A 21,491-nucleotide genomic window follows, 5' to 3' on the forward strand; every position below is an offset into this window, starting at 1 on the left:
TCCATCCATCCAACCAGTAAAAACGAACGAATGCACATTACTGTCATCATTTTATTAGTTTTAAGAGGTAGTGGCTGAAATAAAATATTTTCTGTTAGAACATAATCAGAACAGACACAAGCAATTTACCACATACAAAATATAAAGGTCAAAGTTCAAGAACAAGGGGGTCTTCTCAACTTGTATTACAACCATATTTCTATTGGAAAGTCATTGGTTCTGGTGTTTTCTGCTGCACATGGTCTGTTTGCATTGGTGCAATTCACGTCAAAGTAGTTTCCCTTTTAGGCGCCATCAACAATCTCTTGCTTTATTCATACAGAAACCACAGATTATTATTATTATTATATGGGTCAGGGTGGCAACGTTCTGAAAGTGGTCTTTAGTGAAGACGTACCAAGCCAACGTAACTGCGTTTGTATTGTTAGCATCTTGGTCGTCACCGAGATTAAATCCTTTTGGATCGCCGGGCCGCTTTCTAGTGTACGAACATTGAGCGCTTGCTGGACAGAAACGCTACACGCCACCCCTGAAGGCAAGAGAGGTCTTCTCTACAGGATTCTAGAGGTTCAAGACGACTGCGTCACAGACTGCATTTGGATTCACATCCTCACAGAGGCTACAGGCTGCTGTAGAGTGAACAGGACATTTCAAGTTACAGAGATACATGCCCTTATCGAGTTATTAAATTCACACTTGACAGGTTAAAATGCTGCACGCTAGCACGCTGTTTCTGTTTTCACAGGAAGTTGGTCTTCAGTTGGATGCTGGGGGACGTTTTGCTGGACGGCTGCTGCGACTTCTTGGCACTCGCGCTCTCTTGGTTGCCCTTGATAGCGGCCTCCAGACGAGCCTTCATGGACGGGGCCAAGGCCATGAGGGCCCTGAGTTCTGAGGGGTGCTGGGGCCCGAGACGCATCAGCTCCTGCAGGGCCCACACGTGCAGCAAGCGCGAGGGGGGCGGCGCCGAGACCAATGCGTTCTCGTCCAGCAGGAAGGAGATTAGGACGGGCAGCAGCACGGACGCCAGCTGGGGACCTGCAGTTCACAGAGGTCACACGTCACTATCCTACCCGGTCATATACAGACAAGTCATCTACAAACTGCTCCACACTACTCTAATTCCGCCATTACATCATTTAAAGGTCCCTTTTGCTTTAATATCAGTCTTGTTGGTCCCCTAATACTTAAAGTGAAGTGGTTGTCAGCACAGCACACAGTGAAATGTGTCCTCTGTATTTAACCATCACCCTGAGTGAGCAGTGGGCACCATGACGGGCACCCGAGGGGACGGTGCTTTGCTCGGTCATGGCATATTGGGATTCGAACCGGCAACCTTCTGATTACGGGGCCGCTTCCTTAACCGCTAGGCCACCACTGAGGTCTCTTGGTGCAGAATTACAGCCACTTTGGTCCAGTCCCACAATGAGATTTCCCAGGACGCGCCATTTCACCGCCTGTAGCTTTATGTGCTAATGAGGAGCGAGGTGGGACGAAGAGGAGAGCGGCCTATAGAAATTGAGGGGGAAATGACATAATCAACACCATCCACCAACCACAATGTTTTGTGCATTTACAGCATTTATCAGACGCCCTTATCCAGAGCTACTAAAAAACTAACTACTGACTGTAAGTCACTCTGGATAAGGGCGTCTGATAAATGAGCGACTTACAATCGGAAGTGACAGGGACAGTCCCCCCCGGAGACACCCAGGGTTAAGTGTCTTGCTTAGGGACACTATGGTAGTAAGTGGGGTTTGAACCCGGGTCTTCTGGTTCATAGGCGAGTGTGTTACCCGCTAGGCTACTACCACCCTACTTTTGTACAGACAGGAAGTCGTGTTGTCGTTTTTCCAGAAAAAGTAAAATGCACACGTTTGGAAGCCATGACCCATCATGTCACCCATCACCATTTCTAGCCACTGACCATAGACAGCTGGCGACTCGTATTAATGTTAAATCATAAGCGTGTGTAACACTGGAAATAACATCAGGCAGCCTCACGTTGGGCGTCGCCAGCAGCCTGCACCAGCGCCTCCAGGGCCCGGACCCCCTCCTGCGCCGCCTGCAGCTCCTCCTCGGTCTGAGGCCGCCTGAGTTCCACCCCCCTCAGGTAACCCAGCACGCCGCCCCCAAGCGCGCACAGGAAAGGTCCCGCCGCGCCCCCCTGGCTCTGGAAGACGGAGCTGAGTAGCTGGAAGCTCCTCCTCACCACCTGAGAGATGTGACCCACAACAGAGGTTCTCAAACCGCTCCATTAAAAACCGTAAATACGCGACTCTTTAGATAAATTTGTTTCGGAAGCCTGACTCACCGAGGGGTTTTTCGACTGAAGGCTGCTTCTGAAATGTTGGATGCATCGTGTCTGCAGGGGCTCAACAGTGGTCACCTCAGGACTCGCCCAAACCAGGAAGAGGGTTACTGCTGTTAGGAGCGTGACCTCGTCGTCCACGTTACCTGCAACGAGTACGGAACAGGTCAGCGGCTGCGACCTCTGACCTCGGCGCGAGCCCGGCGCGGCGACTCAGCTGTTGGTACCTGAGTCCCAGCGGTCCAGCAGCGTGAGCAGGGCACACCGCAGTAAGTGGCTCCAGGCCCCTCTGCTCTTCTCTGCTCGGCTGAGTGGCGTTGCGAGGACAGAGCGCAGCGCCTGGAGGGCGCCGGAGAGCAGCGGCCCCCCGGCCACGCCCGCGGAGCCACGGACCACCTCACATAACACGCCCACCAGCAGGTACAGAACCGTAGGCAGAACACACACACTGCCTACAAGAAACACACAGACAAGTCACATATTTTAGGCATTTTAGTAATAGTATTCTGTAAATTAACACAATTAGACTTTTCATTCAGTCATTCACCAACATCATCAGTTTTTCAAAATGATGTGGAAATGGCGTTCGTGGTTTTTCATATCGGCCACATGGGGGGACTCGGCATCAATTTCTACTGAAATCCAGACGTAAGACAGGTGCGTAAGCGGTGACTAACTAATAGGTGGCGAGCGTTACGCCCAGCACAGCTACGAAGCGTGGACGAGGTCGAACTCTTACCTGGAGCGGTGGCACTACCGGCATTACTTAACTAGAATTTTTACACCAAGCAACGTCATTCTGATATAATCCATGCAGAATCATCCACGTCTGCATCATTTCAACACCCTGATAACAGAGTCGGAGGGACACACGCGTGTCCCCATCTCACCCTCTGGAGAACAGACGGAGGGCAGCTCAGACAGGATGGCAAGGGCTGTAGCCACCAGCTTGCAGTCGGTGTAGCCGAGGGTGGTGGTAGCCGCACCCTGGCCCCCCGGGGTGGGGGTCCCTCCGGCCAAGCGCGGGCTGAGCTGAGGCAGCTTTCTCAGCAGCACGCACAGGCAAAGCTCCAGGGCCGCAAACACCAGGGAGCATCCTGGCACCAGCCCACCGGTGTCACGTCCCTCCCCAAACTCGGGCACGGTCTCTTTCTCTGCTGCACCGTCGTCGACTGCAACAGACAGACGCACAAGTCCAATACCTGCGTGTGTTCACAGATCACTAGTTCTTTTGTCTCGCATTTCTACCCATTGCTGTGTAAATAACAAACTTGCCTTGTTTGTTTGTGTGTGTGTGTGTGTGTGTGTGTAGGGCTCTATGATTTGTGCGATCATAGAGAACTGGCGCGAGCCGCTCACGCTGCAAATCAGCTGATTCAAAACCTGATTTTATTACAGTACATTTTTTTGTATTCCAGGTCTCCCTAATGTTTATTTTTGCCGATTTCAAACGTGGAGCCTTTTTATTTTACAAATGGAAAATGTGTAATATTGTGAAACAGTTCTTTGCATGAGATGCACATATTATTTACTTTGTTGAACGGTGATTAAATGTGATTTGTCATATTGCACCTGCTCCATATACACATATTTATTCACCAAAACTTGTTTATATTGGAAAATATGGAATTAAAATGGAAAAAAACGGAAATGAGGAAAACATTAAACTGATTTCATTATGTGTGTGTGTGTGTGTGTGTGTGTGTGTGTGTGTGTGTGTGTGTGTGTGTGTGTGTGTGCGTGTGTTTCCATTCTCACCCTCGGCACTATGCCGCTTCTCCTTGACATGCTCCAGGGCTGCACACACCACCTGCCTGACCAGCTGCAAAACAGCAAGCTGCACCGAGACGGACTCCCGTGTCACCATCAGTCTCCGTAACACCGTCAGCAGCTCCACGCCCAGAGCCTGCAGCAACACACACACCAATCAACTCCTCCACCGGTCCAACGAAGAATCACCCAACCACATCACTTCATACCTGATCATTCCCCACTTTCGAGCGAGACCAAGGCGCGTCCAGCAAGGCTTGCAGAGCATGCAGACAGGAAGTGATGTTCTCCATTTGATCGTGCGAGTGAGGCGAGCACAAAAACTCCACACTGATGCCTACGTGAGGAACAAATCCACAAAATGAGGAGAACATCTGACCCAGGAGGCCTCCCTCTCTCTTGCCCAGTTTCCCCACTAAATCTCACCCAACATGAAGTGGAACCGATCGGTGTTGATGTCCTCAGGTGACCTGACGCCGGCCAGTGAGGTGGACTGGCCCATTGTGGTGGGCGTGACCGGGCGTGACAGGTTAGCTGGCCCATCGTCCGTGGTGGCGAAGCCGGTGCTGTTGAGCCACAGTGCAGTGGCGTGGAGGACCGGCGCCCAGGAGCTGCAGTAGTGCGGTCGTGCCCGTTCCAGGGTGTCTGCTGTGTAGAATGTCCCACCTGAGCGGGGCAGCTGGGAGGCATACTGAGCAGGAAGGGCGAGGAGGGCGTGGTCCTGCAGGGCAGACAGCCACAGGCGACTGAGGGTGGGCAGGTCTGCCTGAACCAGCGTCAGCAGGCCGCCATCCAAATCTAGTCCACCTAAAACATCCAGGACACCATCCTCAGGCGTGGAGGCGTCCCGCCGCTTGCTGCTCTGCACAGCCACGATGTAGACCTGCGAGAGACACACCACGGTCAGTCACGGGTATAAAACACGCCGGAACTGGTGCAACATCAGACACGATTTGTTTCACACGTCTAAAGCACTATGAGATGATGCCGCCCATTCGCACCTCTGCCCAGGCTTTGAGAACTGCGAGTGTTTCCATGGTGGTGGTGCTCTCATTGTAGAGTTGTGAGGAGTCTTCTCGGCCACCTTGGACCCGCTGCAGAGATGAGACCAGCAGCTGCTGCACACGCCGAACGTCCTTCAGGTCGCTCAGCACACCGCTGGAGACCCATGCGCTGCACACCTGTACACACAAAACAGTCCACACCATTCAGTCCTGCACGTCCTGTGTAATGACCCTACTGATCCAGGACCAAGACGTTGGAGAGGAGCAAGGGTGGGTCATCAGACGTACCTGACAGGCTTTAGCTGTGACATCAGGAGGGGCATCGGCACTAAAGGCTGGTCTCAGAGCTGCTCCCACCTATAAAGATCGTTACAGACCGCACTCTTTATTAGATAAGTGAATCTTCACTTGTTTCACGCTTTTCATGTAGATTCTGTGTACAGAATCTACAACAGAGTGAATAAAATAGATGTATTCATAGTTGGGGTCCTAGTGAACCGGAATTTATCTCTTCATCGATGGTAACTTGAAAGCACGTTGTAAGTCGCTCTGGATTAGAGCGTCTGCCAAATGCCATAAATGTTTTATGATTATAAGGAAATTAAATTCTTTTTCTTTCCCCAATTCGATTGTAACACCACACTGTACAAGACTGATAACTCTAAACATCAGTAATCGAATCAAATAGTTCAGGTTTCTTTTGCCATTGCAATTTGTTCCATTGCAAATGAAGTGATTTACTCTCTTTATGAAGAGTTCATGTCCCCTCTGAGATATAAGCCCAACACACACACACACACACACACACACACACACACACACACACATGCATGAAGCAGCACCAGTGTAATCTGAGCTCTGGGTTCAGGCTCAGGTTCTCTCCGGTGGGCACATGCTAAATATGAACTCGCTCCTAGATCTTCAAAATACCTGCTTTAATATTCATGACAGGCCTACACAATATAAGAGTCTGATTGGGGTTGTGTGTCACTTCTGAAATATTTGTAAGGGTTCATTTGTGTGCGAGTGAGGAGCGAAACGCACGTTGGCTTGGTACTGCTCCAAGATACCGTGGCCGGGAAACTCGGGCTCTGGAACGCTGGCAAACTTGCGGATTATGAGCAGGAGTGCCTGCAGTCCAGAGAGACGCAGCTGCTGGTTGTGGTCCGTTGCCGCCACGAAAGCCATGCGGATCAGGTCAGCCAGGTGCAGGACCAGGAAATCTGTTCAGAGGCCAGTCACAGATATCAGACAGGTACAAAGCGATTACGGTTACTGCAACAGGAAATCGAAATGTTTACCAGCACTTAAAAAAGATTGAATTGATTGAAAATCATGAAAAAAAGGGCATTTGTTTTCTAAACCTGTCACTCCTACTTCCATCTTTATCTACCAAAACTAAAATGCTTTATTCGTCACATACACAGTCATGTGTTTAACCCTTTAATAAATATATAACAGATTTTTTTGAAGCTTTAGTCATTATTAGTGCCTTTAACAAAATGTAAAATAATAATAATCATTTGCAAGTATGTTTTTTTTGTTTGATTCGTATTTGATATTTAGGGCATTTCAGATTACAAGTATGGTTGCAAGTTTTTTTTAGCATTTTGCTTTCATCATCATGCTCTGCATTGGTAGTCCGTTTCCTATCTTTAAGGGTCCTGCGCTTGTAGCCATCAAACAAGCGCAGGACATCTTCAGTAGTGAACTTCCTTTCAGGCTGTATGTGAGATTTGTTGTAGAGCAAAAGATAGTAAACAAAAGGGTTTTATGCAAAGTTCATATCTCATGGTAATGCAACGGGTCAGAAATGCACGTCTCAAATACAACATGCACGGCATTAATGGGTTATCAGTGTGTTGCACAATTACTCTTGTAAACTGACCTGTTGACTCCTGCAGGCGGCGTTCTTGTGCCAGCGCCATGTCAAAGTGGGCGGGGTCAGCACTGTCACACAGCGCAATGATGCGGCACACGCACTCCACTGCAAAGACGCGCGTGGACCAGCGCAGGTTGGTGAACGGCCCGCCGGACTCCGGCTTGGCGTGGAACGCGGAGAAGTCATCGTCGCGGTCGCCGTCCTCGTCCTGCTGCGGCTGTAGCGCCGCGCTTGCTGCTGTGCAGTCTGGAGAGAGTCAATGTGAACAAAACAAGTCACGTGAGGGCAGAAACTCGATTTATTCCAAAGATGTGAAAGTAGCGTTTTACAGATAATCAAGCAGACAGTCTTACAAAATCTTCTCATCAGCAACAGTTGTAAAAAGTTTGTGCCGTTTTATGTCATTTACCAGACGCCCTTATCCAGAGCGACTTACAGTCAGTAGTTACAGGGACAGTCCCCCCCTGGAGACACTCAGGGTTCAGGGTCCTGCTCAGGGACACAATGGTAGTAAGTGGGGTTTGGAAGCGGTTAAGGAAGCGACCACGTAATCAGAAGGATCCACCAAGGTGCCACTGAGGTCCCCTTGATGAAGGTACCGTCCCCACACACTGCTCCTCAGGGTGATGGGTTAAATGCAGAGGACAAATTTCACTGTGTGCATTTCACTTCTGGTTCACCCACTAGGCTACTACAACATTTACGGCATTTGGCAGACGGCCGTATCCAGAGCGACTTGCAACGTGCTTCCATGTCACCATCGATGAAGTGATCAGTTCTGGTTCACTAGGACTCAAAACATGAACACAATCATTTTATTCCTGCATAAATCAGACTATAAGAACATTACTCTAAATATTCTCTACAGAGGAAGGTCTTGAGCTGTTGTTTGAAGGTGCTCAGTGACTGAGATGTTCTGACCTCCAGGGAAAGTTCATTCCACCACCGAGGGGCGGAGACGGAGAAGAGTCTAGATGAGCGTCTTCCTCGTACCTTCAGAGATGGAGGGACCAGGCGAGCAGTACTGGAGGCTCGGAGTATACCAGGTGCAGTGCGAGGTGTAATAAGGGCTGTGAGGTAGGATGGTGCTGCTCCATGTTTGGCTTTGTAGGCCAGCATCAGTATTTAGAACCTGATGTGTGCAGCTACTGGGAGCCAGTGGAGGAACGTAGCAGAGGGGCGGTGTGGAGAACTTGGGAAGGTTGAAGATAATTTTGTATGAGTTGTAGAGGTCGGATGGTACATAGGAGGTAGACCAGCTAGAAGGTAGTTACAGTAGTCCAGTTGTGAGATTACTAAGGACTGGACCAGGATCTGGGTGGGCCGAACTTGGTAGATAAGGATGGATTCGTCTGATATTGTAGAGAAGGAATCTACACGAGCGGGAAAGATTGCTGATGTGAGTCGAGAAGGACAGTTTGTTCATCTACTACTACCGAGGTGTGCGTGGTGTGGTGGTGCACGGAACTGGTGGCAACCTGCAGATGACAGCAGGACGTCTTTGCAGAGCTTTAACCAGTGTGCCAGGGTGCCAGCGGCTACAGAATTCAGCATGTGGCCCAGGGTCTCTCGGATGTCCTGGCAAAGGCACAGATCCCACTCCCGGTCCAGCAGGCAGAACAGCGCCCCCTCTAGGCCGACTTCTTTTACGGCGATATCTGGAGTAGGATGGGTTTAAAAATAACCAGACATCACAGCAATGCAGACCTATAGCCACACTATAAATCAGCCTTAAGCCTTGAGCTTATATTAGACAACAAACCACGACAAATGGCACGAACACTGATTTATACGCAGCTAATTTAGGAGAGTGTCCACGCGTCCTACCCAGCTGCGTGTTGTCCCTGCGTGGCAGCTCTTTCACCAGAGCCACAGCATGTTCGCAGACCTCCACCGCCTCCCGCTGGGCCAGCTGCCTCAGGCACGAGACGACAGCACGTCTCAAGCACAGGTACGGGCTGCACAGGTTCATCTGCAGGAGACACATGCGTCAAAACACGGCCCCATTACCCACTTCAAGCAATATGGCCACCCCATCAACACAGACCGTAGTCGTAAGAAGCTGGAGCAGCAGTGATCAGGTGAAATAACGGGATGAGAGTGGAGAAGGTCCGTCCACATAGGACACACATAGGCTGAATTGTCCCAGCAGAGGGGAGTTAAAAGGTCCCCTGACATTCACTTTTTGTGTCTGTCTTGTTGGTCCCCTAATTCTATGTCTGAGGTCTCTTGGTGCTGAATTATCGCCACGTTGATCCAGTCCCACAATGAGATTTCCCAGGACGCGCCATTTCACCGTCTGTAGCTTTAAATGCTAATGAGGAGGAGAGAGGCGGGACGAGGAGGGAGCGGCCAATAGAAGTTCAGGGAACATTTGTGGAAATGACGTCATCAACACAGTCCACCAACCACAATGTTTGGAGCAGACAAAATGCTTCGCACATTTTGAAGCCATGACGGTTGGTGGAGATCATGTTTTAAGGGTGAAGTGATTGTCACATGTGATACACAGCAGCACAGCACACGGTGCACACAGTGAAATGTGTCCTCTGTATTTAACCAATCACCCTTGGTGAGAGGTGGGCAGCCATGACAGGCGCCCGGGGAGCAGTGTGTGGGGACGGTGCTTTGCTCAGTGGTTCCTCGGCAGATCGGGATTAAACCCGCAACCTTCTGATTACGGGGCCGCTTCATCAACCGCTAGGCCACCACTGCCCATGGAGGGGTGGGAAATTCTCTGGGTGGAAAAAGCATGAGAGACAGGAAGTAACTCAATTCCAGATTCGACCGTTTGAGCTGCCGCTCTGAACGGTGAAGCAGAACGACCAAAACACTCGTCATTTCTAGCCACTGCAGGACTATAGACCGGCTCGGGGAACTCGTATTAATGTTCGATCATCTCACAAAGTCACATTTTTATGTCAGGGGAGCTTTAAGCCAATCTGCGGTGTCTCAGAGTTTTTCAGAAATGCTACCAGACTCATGAAGGGAATTCATGAATTAAGATGAACTTGTTCACCTTGCATTCAAGACCACTGGTGCTGTAAACTGTAAAGGATGCAGCTCAGGGGTCACCAACCCTGGTCCTGCACAGCTTAGATCTTTCCATGTTCCTCCACACCTCTTTCAATTCAAAAACTGAGTGCTAAATGAAGGTAAACATAAAAATGTGGAGGACAAGTGTCCTCCATTAGTAGGGTTGGTGACCCCTGACGTAGTTCATACTGCAGTAGTTCAGTTTGAAATGAAATAATTGAAATAACCAGAAGACACACAGAGCAAGAACTCCGTATGAAACGTCCACACAGGCAGCCACATGATCCTGCCTAATGAAGGTACAGAGAACTTTCACCAAGGAGCACAGGTAGAGATAATGAGGAAATGTAGGCCTTTTGGTGGAGGCGTGTCTAGAAGAGGAAGAGAGTCGAGAGTGAGGGCATCTCATGCACGTGATCAGGCTTGCCGGGGTTAGTGACAGGACAAATTCCACATAGCAGATGGGCCTAGGACCTACCAACACAGAGTAATCCAATAACACCTCCTGCACAAATAAAAAAAAAAGGAAACACTCATCACTACACCCACAGAACGGTTCTTTACACATTTCCATCTATAACGGGGTGATCGAAATCCATACCAAACCGTTGAAACTACACCGTTGACGACATATCAGCTTGAAAAAGGAAACTCACGCATAAGCTGGGCACCAGCTGAGCGAGGTCCAGGTGTTGAGGAGAGAACAGGTGCAGCTGCTGCAGGCAGGAGATGGCCTGGGCCTGCAACACACAGTCCGCGCTGTCCTGGAGCGCCGCAGACGCCACCAAACACGCACCCCGCAACGCGCCCATCCCACTGCTCTCGCCTGAGGAGGACACACATGGATGGACAGACCCAGGTTCAGACCCCACTTACTAGCATCGTGTCCCTGACTCCAGGGGGGCTGGAGTAGCATGGATTATGTAATTTAAAAAATTATGATTTCAATTTAACAAAGTCTAGCGTGTTGTATGAGGCGCGATATCAGTACATTTCTATCAGTCTCCCTCAACATGTAACTGAGATAAACTTCAGCCCCACGTGACGGCATGATTTCCGGCGAATACCCTGCAGGTCGGGTCCCAGCGTGGTGATGATCTGCTGAAGGCAGCGTGCCAGGCTGAGGTGGAGCTCAGGGTGCGTGTGTGGCGTGGACAGCAGCAGACGCAGCACCAGAGAGAGGCTGGGCTCCACGTGCACGCGGGACAGCGGCCCGGCCAGGTCCATCGCCACCGACAGGGCGTGCAGAGACCAGGTCTGGGCAGGATGGAGGGTTGTGAAGTCGCACTCTACCGATGGGTTAAATGCTCTTATTTAACGCGCGTACCTGCAGTTCAGGGGAGCTGGTGTCCTGAGCGAGGGCGAGCAGGACCCCTACACAGTTGGCGAGGTGCTGCGGTGACCCGATGCCCCCGCCGTAGCGCTGCAGAGTGGCCAGCGAGAGAGCATGCCCCGCCCGCGACACACCGTCCCGCGCAGATTTCATCCTGCACACACGAGCGCGCACGTGCTGGATGGCCGAGAAGCTCTCTCGCTAAGACCGAAAACGCCGGCAAGTGGCACTCACTTCTCCAAGCTGGCCGTCCCCAAAGACGCGGTGAAAGCGGGGTCACCCAGCGCCTGCGCCAGTCTGGCGACTCCCTCTGCAGCGGCGGCGCGCAGCAGCGCGCTCGGGCTCTCCAGCGCCCCCAGCAGGAGGGAACACAGCAGCTTGCACACCTCCTGGCCTCCCACACCAGCTGGATTACCGGCCAGACTCTGCCGGGGAGTCAGAGAGCTCCGTCTATTCGCTCCGTCTATTCGCTCCGTCTATTCACTCCGTCTATTCACTCCGTCTATTCACTCCGTCTATTCACTCCGTCTATTCACTCCGTCTATTCACTCCGTCTATTCACTCCGTTAACAAACGGGCGCGTGGGTGAGAGGAGCGTTTACCTTGAGGGACCAGCAGACCGCGGACGTGACCAGGACCTGGACCGTCTGCAGACGCAGGCCTTTCAGCTGCCGGAGAGAATCGCAGAACTGCTGCAGAGTCTGAGCCCTGAAATGAACAGCACGTACGCGGTCAGATTAAGATTCTGTCCGGAGGCAGAACCCGTAGTCGCTTTCCTCTGTATTAACTAGTTCGACGCAAACATGCCTTTGCGGAGCGCTCAGCTGAGGGAAGAGAACCGCAAACAGCCTGGTGGCCGTAACAGTGAGCCGGGCAGAGAGTGGCAGCGGAGCAGGCACCTCCTGCGCCTCCTGAAAGATGGTGAAGGGGTCGTACTCCAGGGTGCCACCCCCAACACTGCCCGCCGTGAGCTGCGGACATTGCAAACGTGTCCGTAAAAAAACGCATAGGATGCGTGTGTGTGTGTGTGTGTGTGTGTCCCTGTACCTGCTCCTCGATGTGTCGCTGGTCTGTGTTATCTGCCACGATGCCAGTTGGTTGGAGGTCTTGGGGGTGGCAGAGAGGGCGTAGCAGCAGCAGCTCAGAGCAACAGGGAGTCTCTGTAGTGAGCTCCACCTGCAGCTGCCTCAGCAGCACCACCATGTAGTCTGTGCGAGACACACACACACACACACACACACACACACACACACACACAAAAATGCTCAGTTTTAGTGGGACAAATTGTGAAGCAAATCAGGACCTCCAGCACCTCCAAAAACACACCAGCGCTGAGCCATTTCTACCTGTGTATGCCTTTGAAGGCAGCAGTGGGAGGATTTCATACAGTCTGAGCTTGTACAGGTTCACTGCATTCTTCACAGAGTGGCCATGGGTCTTCACCACAGCAGGGAGTCTGATGGAGGTTAACAAATCCCCGTTAAAAACACAGAAAATGGCGGAGAAGCAACGTCGGGTTAAAGCTCTTCTGGATGCATGGACGTCCAAAGAGATAAATAATTTTTTCTTTTAAAAGTGCACTAGAAGAAAGCATACAAAGAAATAACGGGAAAAACTTAAAGTCATCGCTTTCACACCAACAACAGAATAGTCAATAAGCTTAAATAAATAAATAAAAAAACAGAAGAAAGACAACAGGGACAAAAAGCATGGTCTGCTGTTTAAAAGACATTTCCATTACGGTGTAATGGATTTGGTGGTGGGATTTCGATTTAGTGGGTGTGACTTGAATTATCACGTCTAGTGTAAACGCAGGCCGGTTCTCGGCGCCTGGCACCAGCACCGGTGTTGTGGGAATGAGACAGACTGATCATACAGGTGGAGAGCGAGAAGGTGGACGCACTGATTCAGCAGCGCCACGGCGCAGGACAGCGAGGGGAGGAGCCCAGTCCAAACCTCCTCGCTCATCAGCTCTCCACAGCGCAGCAGCAGATTCTTCAGGGCTGCACACACACCCACAACAGACACATAGGGTTGATGTCGTATTCATCATTTTTTAAAAAAGTGAACTCCATTAAATATAATCTAAATGTTTTTGAAACGTTTGATGGAAACGTGTGATGTAACAGGGTTACTCACCACTCAGTGCTCCTGCCCGACCCTCCAGCATCACCTGCCATGTGAAGGGGTCGCCCCGCCTCAGCTCTGCCTCCAGCTCTCTGAGGGAGATGGGGAAGGAGCATCGGAGGAGCACCAACAGCCTTCCCAGCAGCCCTCCCACCACTGTCGGGCCTGGAGGAGGAGAGCAGGACGTGACTGATCCCAAGTCAGTTTCGCAGTTCGGATGTAGTGGGAAAGGCAGATGCCGGAAGGTGTTTTACCAAGCGTGCTGACCGCGGAGAGGAGCAGCCAGCCGCCCTGGACTCTCTGTATGGAGACGCGGCTGCTCTGAGTGGCTGAACACAGCAGATCCTCGCCCAAACCTAGAACCACCTGAATACAGAACCCAGAAAACAGTTACAGATGCATGGACTCGAGCAAATTTCTGCCAAATGCTCCAATGCTCCATTAATGAGCACCACCATCATGATCCCACCACGTTGGAGGTGTTAGAAAACATCAATGCAGCAATATATTGTGATATTTTACATACACCTGGAATACACCCGACAATCTTCTCCTTCCTTCTGTTTCCATTGGTTGTGCGTTAATGCGCGTCACCTTTGACACCTCGGTGTCTGAAGAGGCTTGATAAGCGTCGCTTTACCGGGCATCCAATAAAAAAACTGTGGGATTCAGAGCGCGGTGCCGTGCTGGAGGAGTTTGCTCGAATCCCAGCAGATGCCACTGCTGATCAACAGTCTCCATTTGCCATCAGTCAGACCTTCTAATGCCTCCTAAAACGTGATCTCAGGGCCACGACTAAGATGCGCCAGAAGTGACCGTCCTACCTTGCCCCTGCTGTGGGGGACGCCCAGTGGACAGTGCTGCACAGCTCCCAGCAGAGCAGCAATAGCAGCGCTGTAGCCGGCCACGGCCTCGGGACAGAACTTGAGAGCAGACAGCCTCTCGGCGCAGCGGTCCAGCAGCACCGTCGCCTGGGCCGGAATCGCCACGGCGACGCAGCGGAGGCACCACGCTGCTGCCAGGCGGGCAGAGGCGGCGGGGTGGAGCAGCACTGAGATCACAGAGTCCAGGAGGCCTGCAAATGAAAGCACAGTTACCATGGCAGCACAATGACTAGGGGTGGGTACCGAAAACCGGTGCTTAATCGGTCCCAGTGCCTAATTATAAAAGGCAGATATATTGATAAGCTCTGGTGTTAGTGGTTCTGCTCTCAGTACTCGAGAAATTAAAAATATATTGTTAAATAAACATTTCATAGCATAATTTTACCAGACCAGCCTTTCAGAATTTGTGCTGATAGTCGTTATTTTCAATCTCAATAAGTGGCATCAATTGAACGATACCCATCCCTAGCAATGGCGTCCTGACCATACGTACCCAACACTCACCTGCGGTGGAGTCGTACAGCAGGGGCGTGGCCGTGGACCTGAGAGCCTGCAGCAGACCGCCCAATTCCAACAAGGCACAAACCAGCATGTGCTGACTGGCACACAGTTCGGTGACCCCGGCATGGACCTCCGCATTGCCTTCAGACACCGATGCATCTGCAGCAGACAGAGACGACCTTTCAGTATACTAGGCACATGTCTGGACTGTCTCGGTCAAGGAAAATTTTATTTATATAGCACTTATACAACAGTTAGTACTGACCAAAGTGCTGTACATGAATACTTGTTTAATTTTCATATTAATCATATATTTACAGGTTTGCTGTAATGTAAATTACAATGTAATGTTAATAGAAAAAAAACCCAAAAACATTAAGAGTAAATATGACAATTATATGAAAAATAAAGCAGTTTTTTTTTTTCTTTGCGTATTTTTCCTATTCATTCAGTTCAAACGTAACATTCAGAACAATAACATTATATCAACAGATACAATTTATAAAGAGCTACAAAGAAAAAACACTTTTCTGTATCTTTATAACAAAGTGTAACAAAAGAGCAATGGGTCATTTCTATAGAAAATTTAAGTTGTTTCATTGACATTCTCATGAAACATTGAAAGGTTTGCACAAGAATTATCAATTATACAATCTCAATCAATAATCACAGTAAAATTCCGCTCAACCTATGAAATAAAATAAATAAAATAAAAAAGGCCTCTTTTGTGTGTGTATTTACATACATTTAAGAAGGAGATGCTCATGCTGAGGTGGAGAGCAGCACCATGTTACTGCAGCAGGGAGAGGCAACGCTGGGCCAGGACATTTGTCCCTGCACATAATGTGTTTTATAGATGCATTGTGCTTTTTCAGCGTTTAACTTCTATAATTTTACTCCAGCTCGTGCGAAAAATGTGTGGTCAGGTGATGCGTTTTGATCAGTGCGAAAATGGACGCTGAGGCGGTGAAACGGAGGTTACTTCTAACATTTAGGTTGCACTAGAAAAATCTTTCACCGTGAAAAACGACTCGTCGTGTCGTGTTGGCCGGCATCCACCGCCACAGTAACGGCACTTACAGCGCTCGAGTCCTCCTTTCAAGACCAAATGTGTGGCTACTCACCTGACTGCAGCAGCTGCAGCACGCACACCTTCAAACGTACAGGAAGAGGGTGGTAGTAGCCTAGTGTGTAATACACTCGCCTGTGAACCAGAAGACCCAGGTTCAAATCCCACTTACTACCATCGTGTCCCTGAGCAAGACACTTAACCCTGAGTGTCTCCAGGGGGGGACTGTCCCTGTAACTACTGACTGTAAGTCCCTCTGGATAAAGGCGCCTGGTAATGTAAATTTAAATATCAGAGGCGGGCCCCGCCCTTCACCATCTCTGACTGTTTTTTTAAGTTGAACCGATGAGAAATTTGTGACCAAATCGGTCGTTCTATAGAGCCCTGGTTTGGAGCACCAGGCCGGCAATATCAGGTAAATGTCGATGTAAAATGTACTTGGTATGTAAAGGTATATGGTATAGATACATTTTTGCATTGTTGTCCAGCCCTAATTTGCACACTTTGTGTTTATTGTGGTCACAAAATGCACCAGCGAACTGTTTTTGCGCCTGCAATGAGGACAGGGACGGACACCCACGGGTCCGCCACTCACCCGCAGCTTTCTTCTGCCTGCCGACGACGCGGCAGAGCTCCTTGGCGGCGGCGATCTGGGCCTTTTCTCCCAGGAGCAGCCCGAGGGAGGCGTGCAGCACGTAGGAGACACACTGGCGGCTGCACGTGGCATCGGCCGGCGTCAGCGTGGCACGGGGGTGGGACACCAGTTCCAGCAGGAGGTCCAGCAGGGCGGAGAAGTTCAGCTCCAACCACGTGCCGCCCAGGGAACTCACCAGAACCACGCACGCCTGGACAGAAAATGCGGACGCCATTACATTCCCTTCTTCTTCCACCGGCGAGCCCCCGTTGGGCTTCCTGTGTAGGGTGACGCAGGCCAACCTGGGAGATGCCAACGCGCACGTCTCTGCTCACAGAGCTGGTGCCCTTCAGCAGGTCCCCGCCGACGCGCAGGAAGCCCGCATTGCCGCGCAGAAAGCCGCCGGACAGCAGCCCCATGACTTCCTCCAGGGGGACGTGCTTGGAACCTGGACGAGGAGCTGAAGAGAAGCTCGAGGCGTCAATCTGACCTCATCAGCGACCCGGCATGCGGTAAAATGAAGAAAAGGAGAACATACCCACAGCCTGTCTGGGCTCTACGGCGCGTGCCAGCAGCGTTCCTAGGAGCCTGGAGATGGCCATGCGGGCATCGTAGTTGGAGCCTTCCAAGGCCCGGAAGCAAAGCGCGGCCATGTTCTCCAGCTCCGACGTCCACAAGAACCCGGCCTCCCTCTGGAGCTCCAACAGGCACTGCACACACCGGCACATCAGACGCCGGTCAGTACCGCCGCCGGCCAGCGCCACACGCGCCACACGCGCCACACGCGCCACACGCGCCACACGCGCCACGCCCCAGACCCCGTCACCTCAGCGGCGGCACCGCGCACGGCCATGGACCGGTCGGTCAGGCAAGCGCGGGCGCTTTTGTAGACGTCTCTGTGGCAGGGCACGGCGCTCACGCCCAGTCCCCTCAGGACGCGCTCCACGCTCTGCATGATCTCAAAACGACCCTGGGACTGCGGACAGATGCAGAACACGTGACCACCTGGACATCGGCACCCACTTCACCAGGCCATTCCCCACCCTCAATACCAGCGGAGACGAGAATTCCCAAATCATTCATCAATTTCTCCTGATTTTCAGCACTCGTTCAGGATAAAGATGCCATAATTCGGCCCTTTAGCAGCGTAGAAAACTCTAAATGAGCAATAAAGTACAGACACTAATCCAAATGGTCCTCTCTGGTCCTATAACAAGGACGTGGGTCAGTCATGAAAACAGAGTTTTAAAGGGTGTGGCATGGTGGGCATACCTCAGCGTTCTTAACTGCTTTCAGGAGGCAGGCCACGGTGTCCTTAAATGTGTTGATGAGCAGGCGGCCCAGCTGCTCGTAGATGCCGCCCAAGCAAGCAATGGCTGCCCTGCACAAAAAGGGGACACCGAAGACACTGAGCGTCACATTCGCCTAGTTCTCGGGTTCGAATCCCGAACCACCAAGGCGCCACTGAGGTCCCCTTGATGAAGGTCCCGTCCCCACACGCTGCTCACCAAGGGTGATGGTTAAATGCAGAGGACACGTTTCACCGTGTGCTGTGCTGCAGTAACTTCACCTTCACTGCTGATTCAGACCGTCCGGGTTAAATGCAGAGCACAAGTTTCAGTGCGTGCGCCGTGTGCTGTGCTTTTTGACTCACAGGCGGGTGGGCAGCGCGCTGGGCGAGTCGTCCTTGCTGCGGACGATGTCGCTGCACCTGTCCACGGCCAGGCCGGCGCTGAGCGAGTCCCCGCAGTGGTACACCAGCGCCAGGCAGCGCGCCAGCAGCCTCCGGGCGGGCGGGCCCGGCGCGGCGGCCATGACGCCCACCAGCTGCTCCACCAGGCGCTTCTGCTTCCGCCGCACCTCCGCCTGCGGGCACACACGCCCAACACACGCGTGTACAGCGAGGCAACCGAGAGACAGACCACGCGCACTCTGACCTCTGACACGAGGCTCTGTAATAGGAGATCGGACATTTCTGGCGTTTACCAGGCGCCCGTGTCCAGAGTGGGGTGGGGTGTGGACCACATATTAATAAAACAACACCCATATTACCGGTCGGTCGGGCGGACGCTGATTACCCGGTCGGCCGCGGGGAGAAGCTTGCTGAGGAAGCGCAGCCACTCGTAGATGAAGTCGGGCCGCTGGTGCTCGCCGAGCTGGCCGCACGCCTCCTCGTCCAGGAGCAGAGTGTGGGCTCGCTCCATTACGTCCTCGTCCTCGGGTCAGCTAGACCAGCTCAGCCTGGACAGAAATCAGCACCTGCATGTTCCTGTCACACACAAACACACACACACAACAACCACCCCCCCAAAACACAGACCAATAACAAAAAACACACACCACAAACACCACACACAAACACACCACACACCAACAACAGACCAATAACAAAAAACACACACCACAAACACCACACACCAACAACACAAACCAATAACAAAAAACACACACCACAAACACCACACACCACAAACACCACACACACACCACAAACACCACACACCAACAACACAAACCAATAACAAAAAACACACACCACAAACACCACACAACCACAACCAACAGAAAAAAAACAAAAAACACACACCAAACACACCACACACCACACACAAGACCATACCAAAAAAAACAACACAAAGAACTAACAACACCACCACCACCAGAACCCAACACACCATCAACACATACCAATAACAAAAACACACCACAAACACCACCACCAACACACAGACCAATAACAAAAACACAACACCACAACACCACCCACACCAACAACCACCTAGACCAATAAACACACACCACAAACACCACACCCCAACACACATACCATAACAAAAACACCCAACAACCTCACCCACCCCCAACACACCACAACCAATACACACACCACACACCAACAACACAGACCAATAACAAAAAACACACACCACACACACACACCAACAACACAGACCAATAACAAAAAACACACACCACAAACACCACACCACAAACACACCACAAACACCACACACCAACAACACAAACCAATAACAAAAAACACACACCACAAACACCACACACCAACAACACAGACCACAACACCACACCACACACCAACAACACAGACCAATAACAAAAAACACACAACCTAATACACACACACACACCAACAACACAGACCAATAACAAAAAACACACACCACAAACACCACACACACACCACAAACACCACACACACACCACAAACACCACACACCAACAACACAGACCAATAACAAAAAACACACACCACACACACCACACCACAAACACACCACAAACACCACACACACACCACAAACACCACACACCACACAACACAAACCAATAACAAAAAAACACACACCAAACACACCACACACCAACAACACAGACCAATATCAAAAAACACACACCACAAACAACACAGACCAATAACAAAAAACCCCCACCACAAACCAACAACACAGACCACAACACCACACACACACCACAAACACCACACCAACAACAAACCCACACACACATAGACCAACAACACAGAGTATGGAGTTCAGCATTTATAAGTTTACTTATATGAGACATTTAGAATAAATTCTCGGGTTAATTGTTAAGCGCATCTGCTGTGGTCACGTATTTATTTACTCCTATCCGCGCAGGTACGAGTCAGTTTCAGCTAATTTCTCACCACAAGAACGATACTTTTCCTCAGGAAAACCCAGGTTCCCCGACCCCGAGGGTTTACTGACTTTTTGCCGCAGACAGAGTACTTTACCGCCGGGAAGGGACCCTGGATTCAGCAGTTAGCTGACTTTTTTGTGAAGTAAGCTGCCTTTTTACAGTTTCTTGCCTAAAATGTTTAAGCGAGGACAACCAGCCCAACACTAAACGCGGCGGGTCAGAATAAAAGAGTTTTAATACCTCTACACATACGTGTATATATATTGTTGTGTTGTCGTCTCCTGGTCCCTGTAGCTCCGGACTACGTTAGCCGTTAGCCGGTCGTGCTAACGCTACCGCGCTAACTCTGGCTCGCGGAGAAACCGGGGGTCAAAGGTGAAGCGCGTCATCGTCTCACCTGTCAGCCGCTTGACGGATCCTCCCTGTCCATCCGTCTCCTTGCCTGACTCTCTTGTCTCCCTGTCTGTCTGTGTCCCTGTCCATCCATCGTCTCCTTGCCTGCCTCTGTCTCCCTGTCCATCCGTCCGTCTCCTTGCCTGCCTATTTTGTCTCCCTGTCCATCCATCTGTCTCCTTGCATGTCTACCTGTCCATCCGTCTCCTTGCCTGTCTGTGTCCCTGTCCATCCGTCTCCTTGCCTGCCTCTCTTGTCTCCCTGTCCACCCATCGTCTCCTTGCCTGCCTCTCTGTCTCCCTGTCCATCCGTCCGTCTCCTTGCATGTCTACCTGTCCATCCGTCTCCTTGCCTGCAGATTACAGATGTATAGAACCTTTGCCTATCTGTGCAGTCGTTTCAGTAAGCAGTGAAAATAATTCATGTTTTTTATTTTAAATCTTCCCAACAGTAACTGTGAAATATAACAATATAAAACATTAATAATCCCGATTAAAACCTGAATGGGTCAAGTGTGGGGGGTGTCAACTGTAGGGCCTGTCAAAGACCACTGACTTTTTGATTTTGGGTGACATAAATGTTGATGTTGTTGATTTGTAGAGAAGTTTACAGATGGAGAACAAGATTGTACTGCAGCTCAGAGACTCTTTCTCTACACACATCATGCCACCATTTCATGAAAAGAAGGAAATTCTGCAATAAACACTTCAGGTAAATCAATATTTGACACATGGAGTTTTTTTTTTTTTCACTGGTTCATATTTATGCCAAAGACTTGTGCACAGTACCGTATATTTATCTAAACGTAGGAAAAGAAATGTGATAAATCCCGTGAGCCACCAAGACTCATCCTCGTTGCTCACTAT

General features: G+C 50.7%; 1 protein-coding gene and 1 long non-coding RNA gene across 8 annotated transcripts; one reads left to right on the forward strand and one right to left on the reverse strand.

The window, feature by feature from the left end:
• Window positions 1–37: 37 nt before the first annotated feature.
• heatr5a (HEAT repeat containing 5a) lies at window positions 38–20,934 on the reverse strand. 7 transcript variants are annotated; one of them, XM_028969393.1, is made up of 36 exons: window positions 20,630–20,934; window positions 18,630–18,792; window positions 18,206–18,417; window positions 17,824–17,932; window positions 17,378–17,527; window positions 17,090–17,261; window positions 16,854–17,011; window positions 16,513–16,762; window positions 14,852–15,007; window positions 14,288–14,538; window positions 13,718–13,829; window positions 13,476–13,628; window positions 13,240–13,339; window positions 12,683–12,792; window positions 12,384–12,544; window positions 12,144–12,307; window positions 11,939–12,044; window positions 11,571–11,761; window positions 11,331–11,490; window positions 11,071–11,260; window positions 10,660–10,829; window positions 10,482–10,508; window positions 8,795–8,939; window positions 8,446–8,625; window positions 6,974–7,213; window positions 6,130–6,308; window positions 5,374–5,442; window positions 5,083–5,262; window positions 4,508–4,964; window positions 4,291–4,418; window positions 4,070–4,217; window positions 3,202–3,483; window positions 2,539–2,763; window positions 2,315–2,457; window positions 2,005–2,215; window positions 38–1,038 (listed from the first exon to the last, which is right to left on the reverse strand). In XM_028969393.1, exons 2-36 carry the CDS (start codon window positions 18,753–18,755, stop codon window positions 740–742), a joined length of 6,114 nt encoding a protein of 2,037 aa, XP_028825226.1. In that variant the 5' UTR covers window positions 18,756–18,792; window positions 20,630–20,934; the 3' UTR covers window positions 38–739. The 7 variants fall into 7 exon arrangements, with proteins under 7 accessions (XP_028825226.1, XP_028825149.1, XP_028825103.1 ...); XM_028969316.1 differs by having other exon boundaries at window positions 18,630–18,820; XM_028969270.1 differs by lacking the exon at window positions 20,630–20,934 and adding an exon at window positions 20,473–20,598 and having other exon boundaries at window positions 18,630–18,820.
• On the forward strand, window positions 1,843–7,462 carry LOC114784297 (uncharacterized). The gene is made up of 4 exons (XR_003748841.1): window positions 1,843–2,266; window positions 2,372–2,731; window positions 4,107–6,340; window positions 6,990–7,462. It is a non-coding gene; the product is annotated as an uncharacterized LOC114784297 (long non-coding RNA).
• Window positions 20,935–21,491: the final 557 nt, after the last annotated feature.

Source organism: Denticeps clupeoides, chromosome 1 (genome assembly GCF_900700375.1).
Source record: "Denticeps clupeoides chromosome 1, fDenClu1.1, whole genome shotgun sequence".
Classification (NCBI taxonomy): domain Eukaryota; kingdom Metazoa; phylum Chordata; class Actinopteri; order Clupeiformes; family Denticipitidae; genus Denticeps; species Denticeps clupeoides.

Coding starts and splice junctions, on each gene's coding strand:
- heatr5a (XM_028969393.1), bottom strand. CDS start 18,755: ATGGAGCGAGCCCACACTCTGCTCCTGGACGAGGAGGCGTGCGGCCAG. Junction 4,965..5,082: donor TTCTCAAAGCCTGGGCAGAG/GTGCGAATGGGC, acceptor TGTCTCTCGCAG/GTCTACATCGTGGCTGTGCA. Junction 2,216..2,314: donor TTCAGTCGAAAAACCCCTCG/GTGAGTCAGGCT, acceptor CACATCTCTCAG/GTGGTGAGGAGGAGCTTCCA.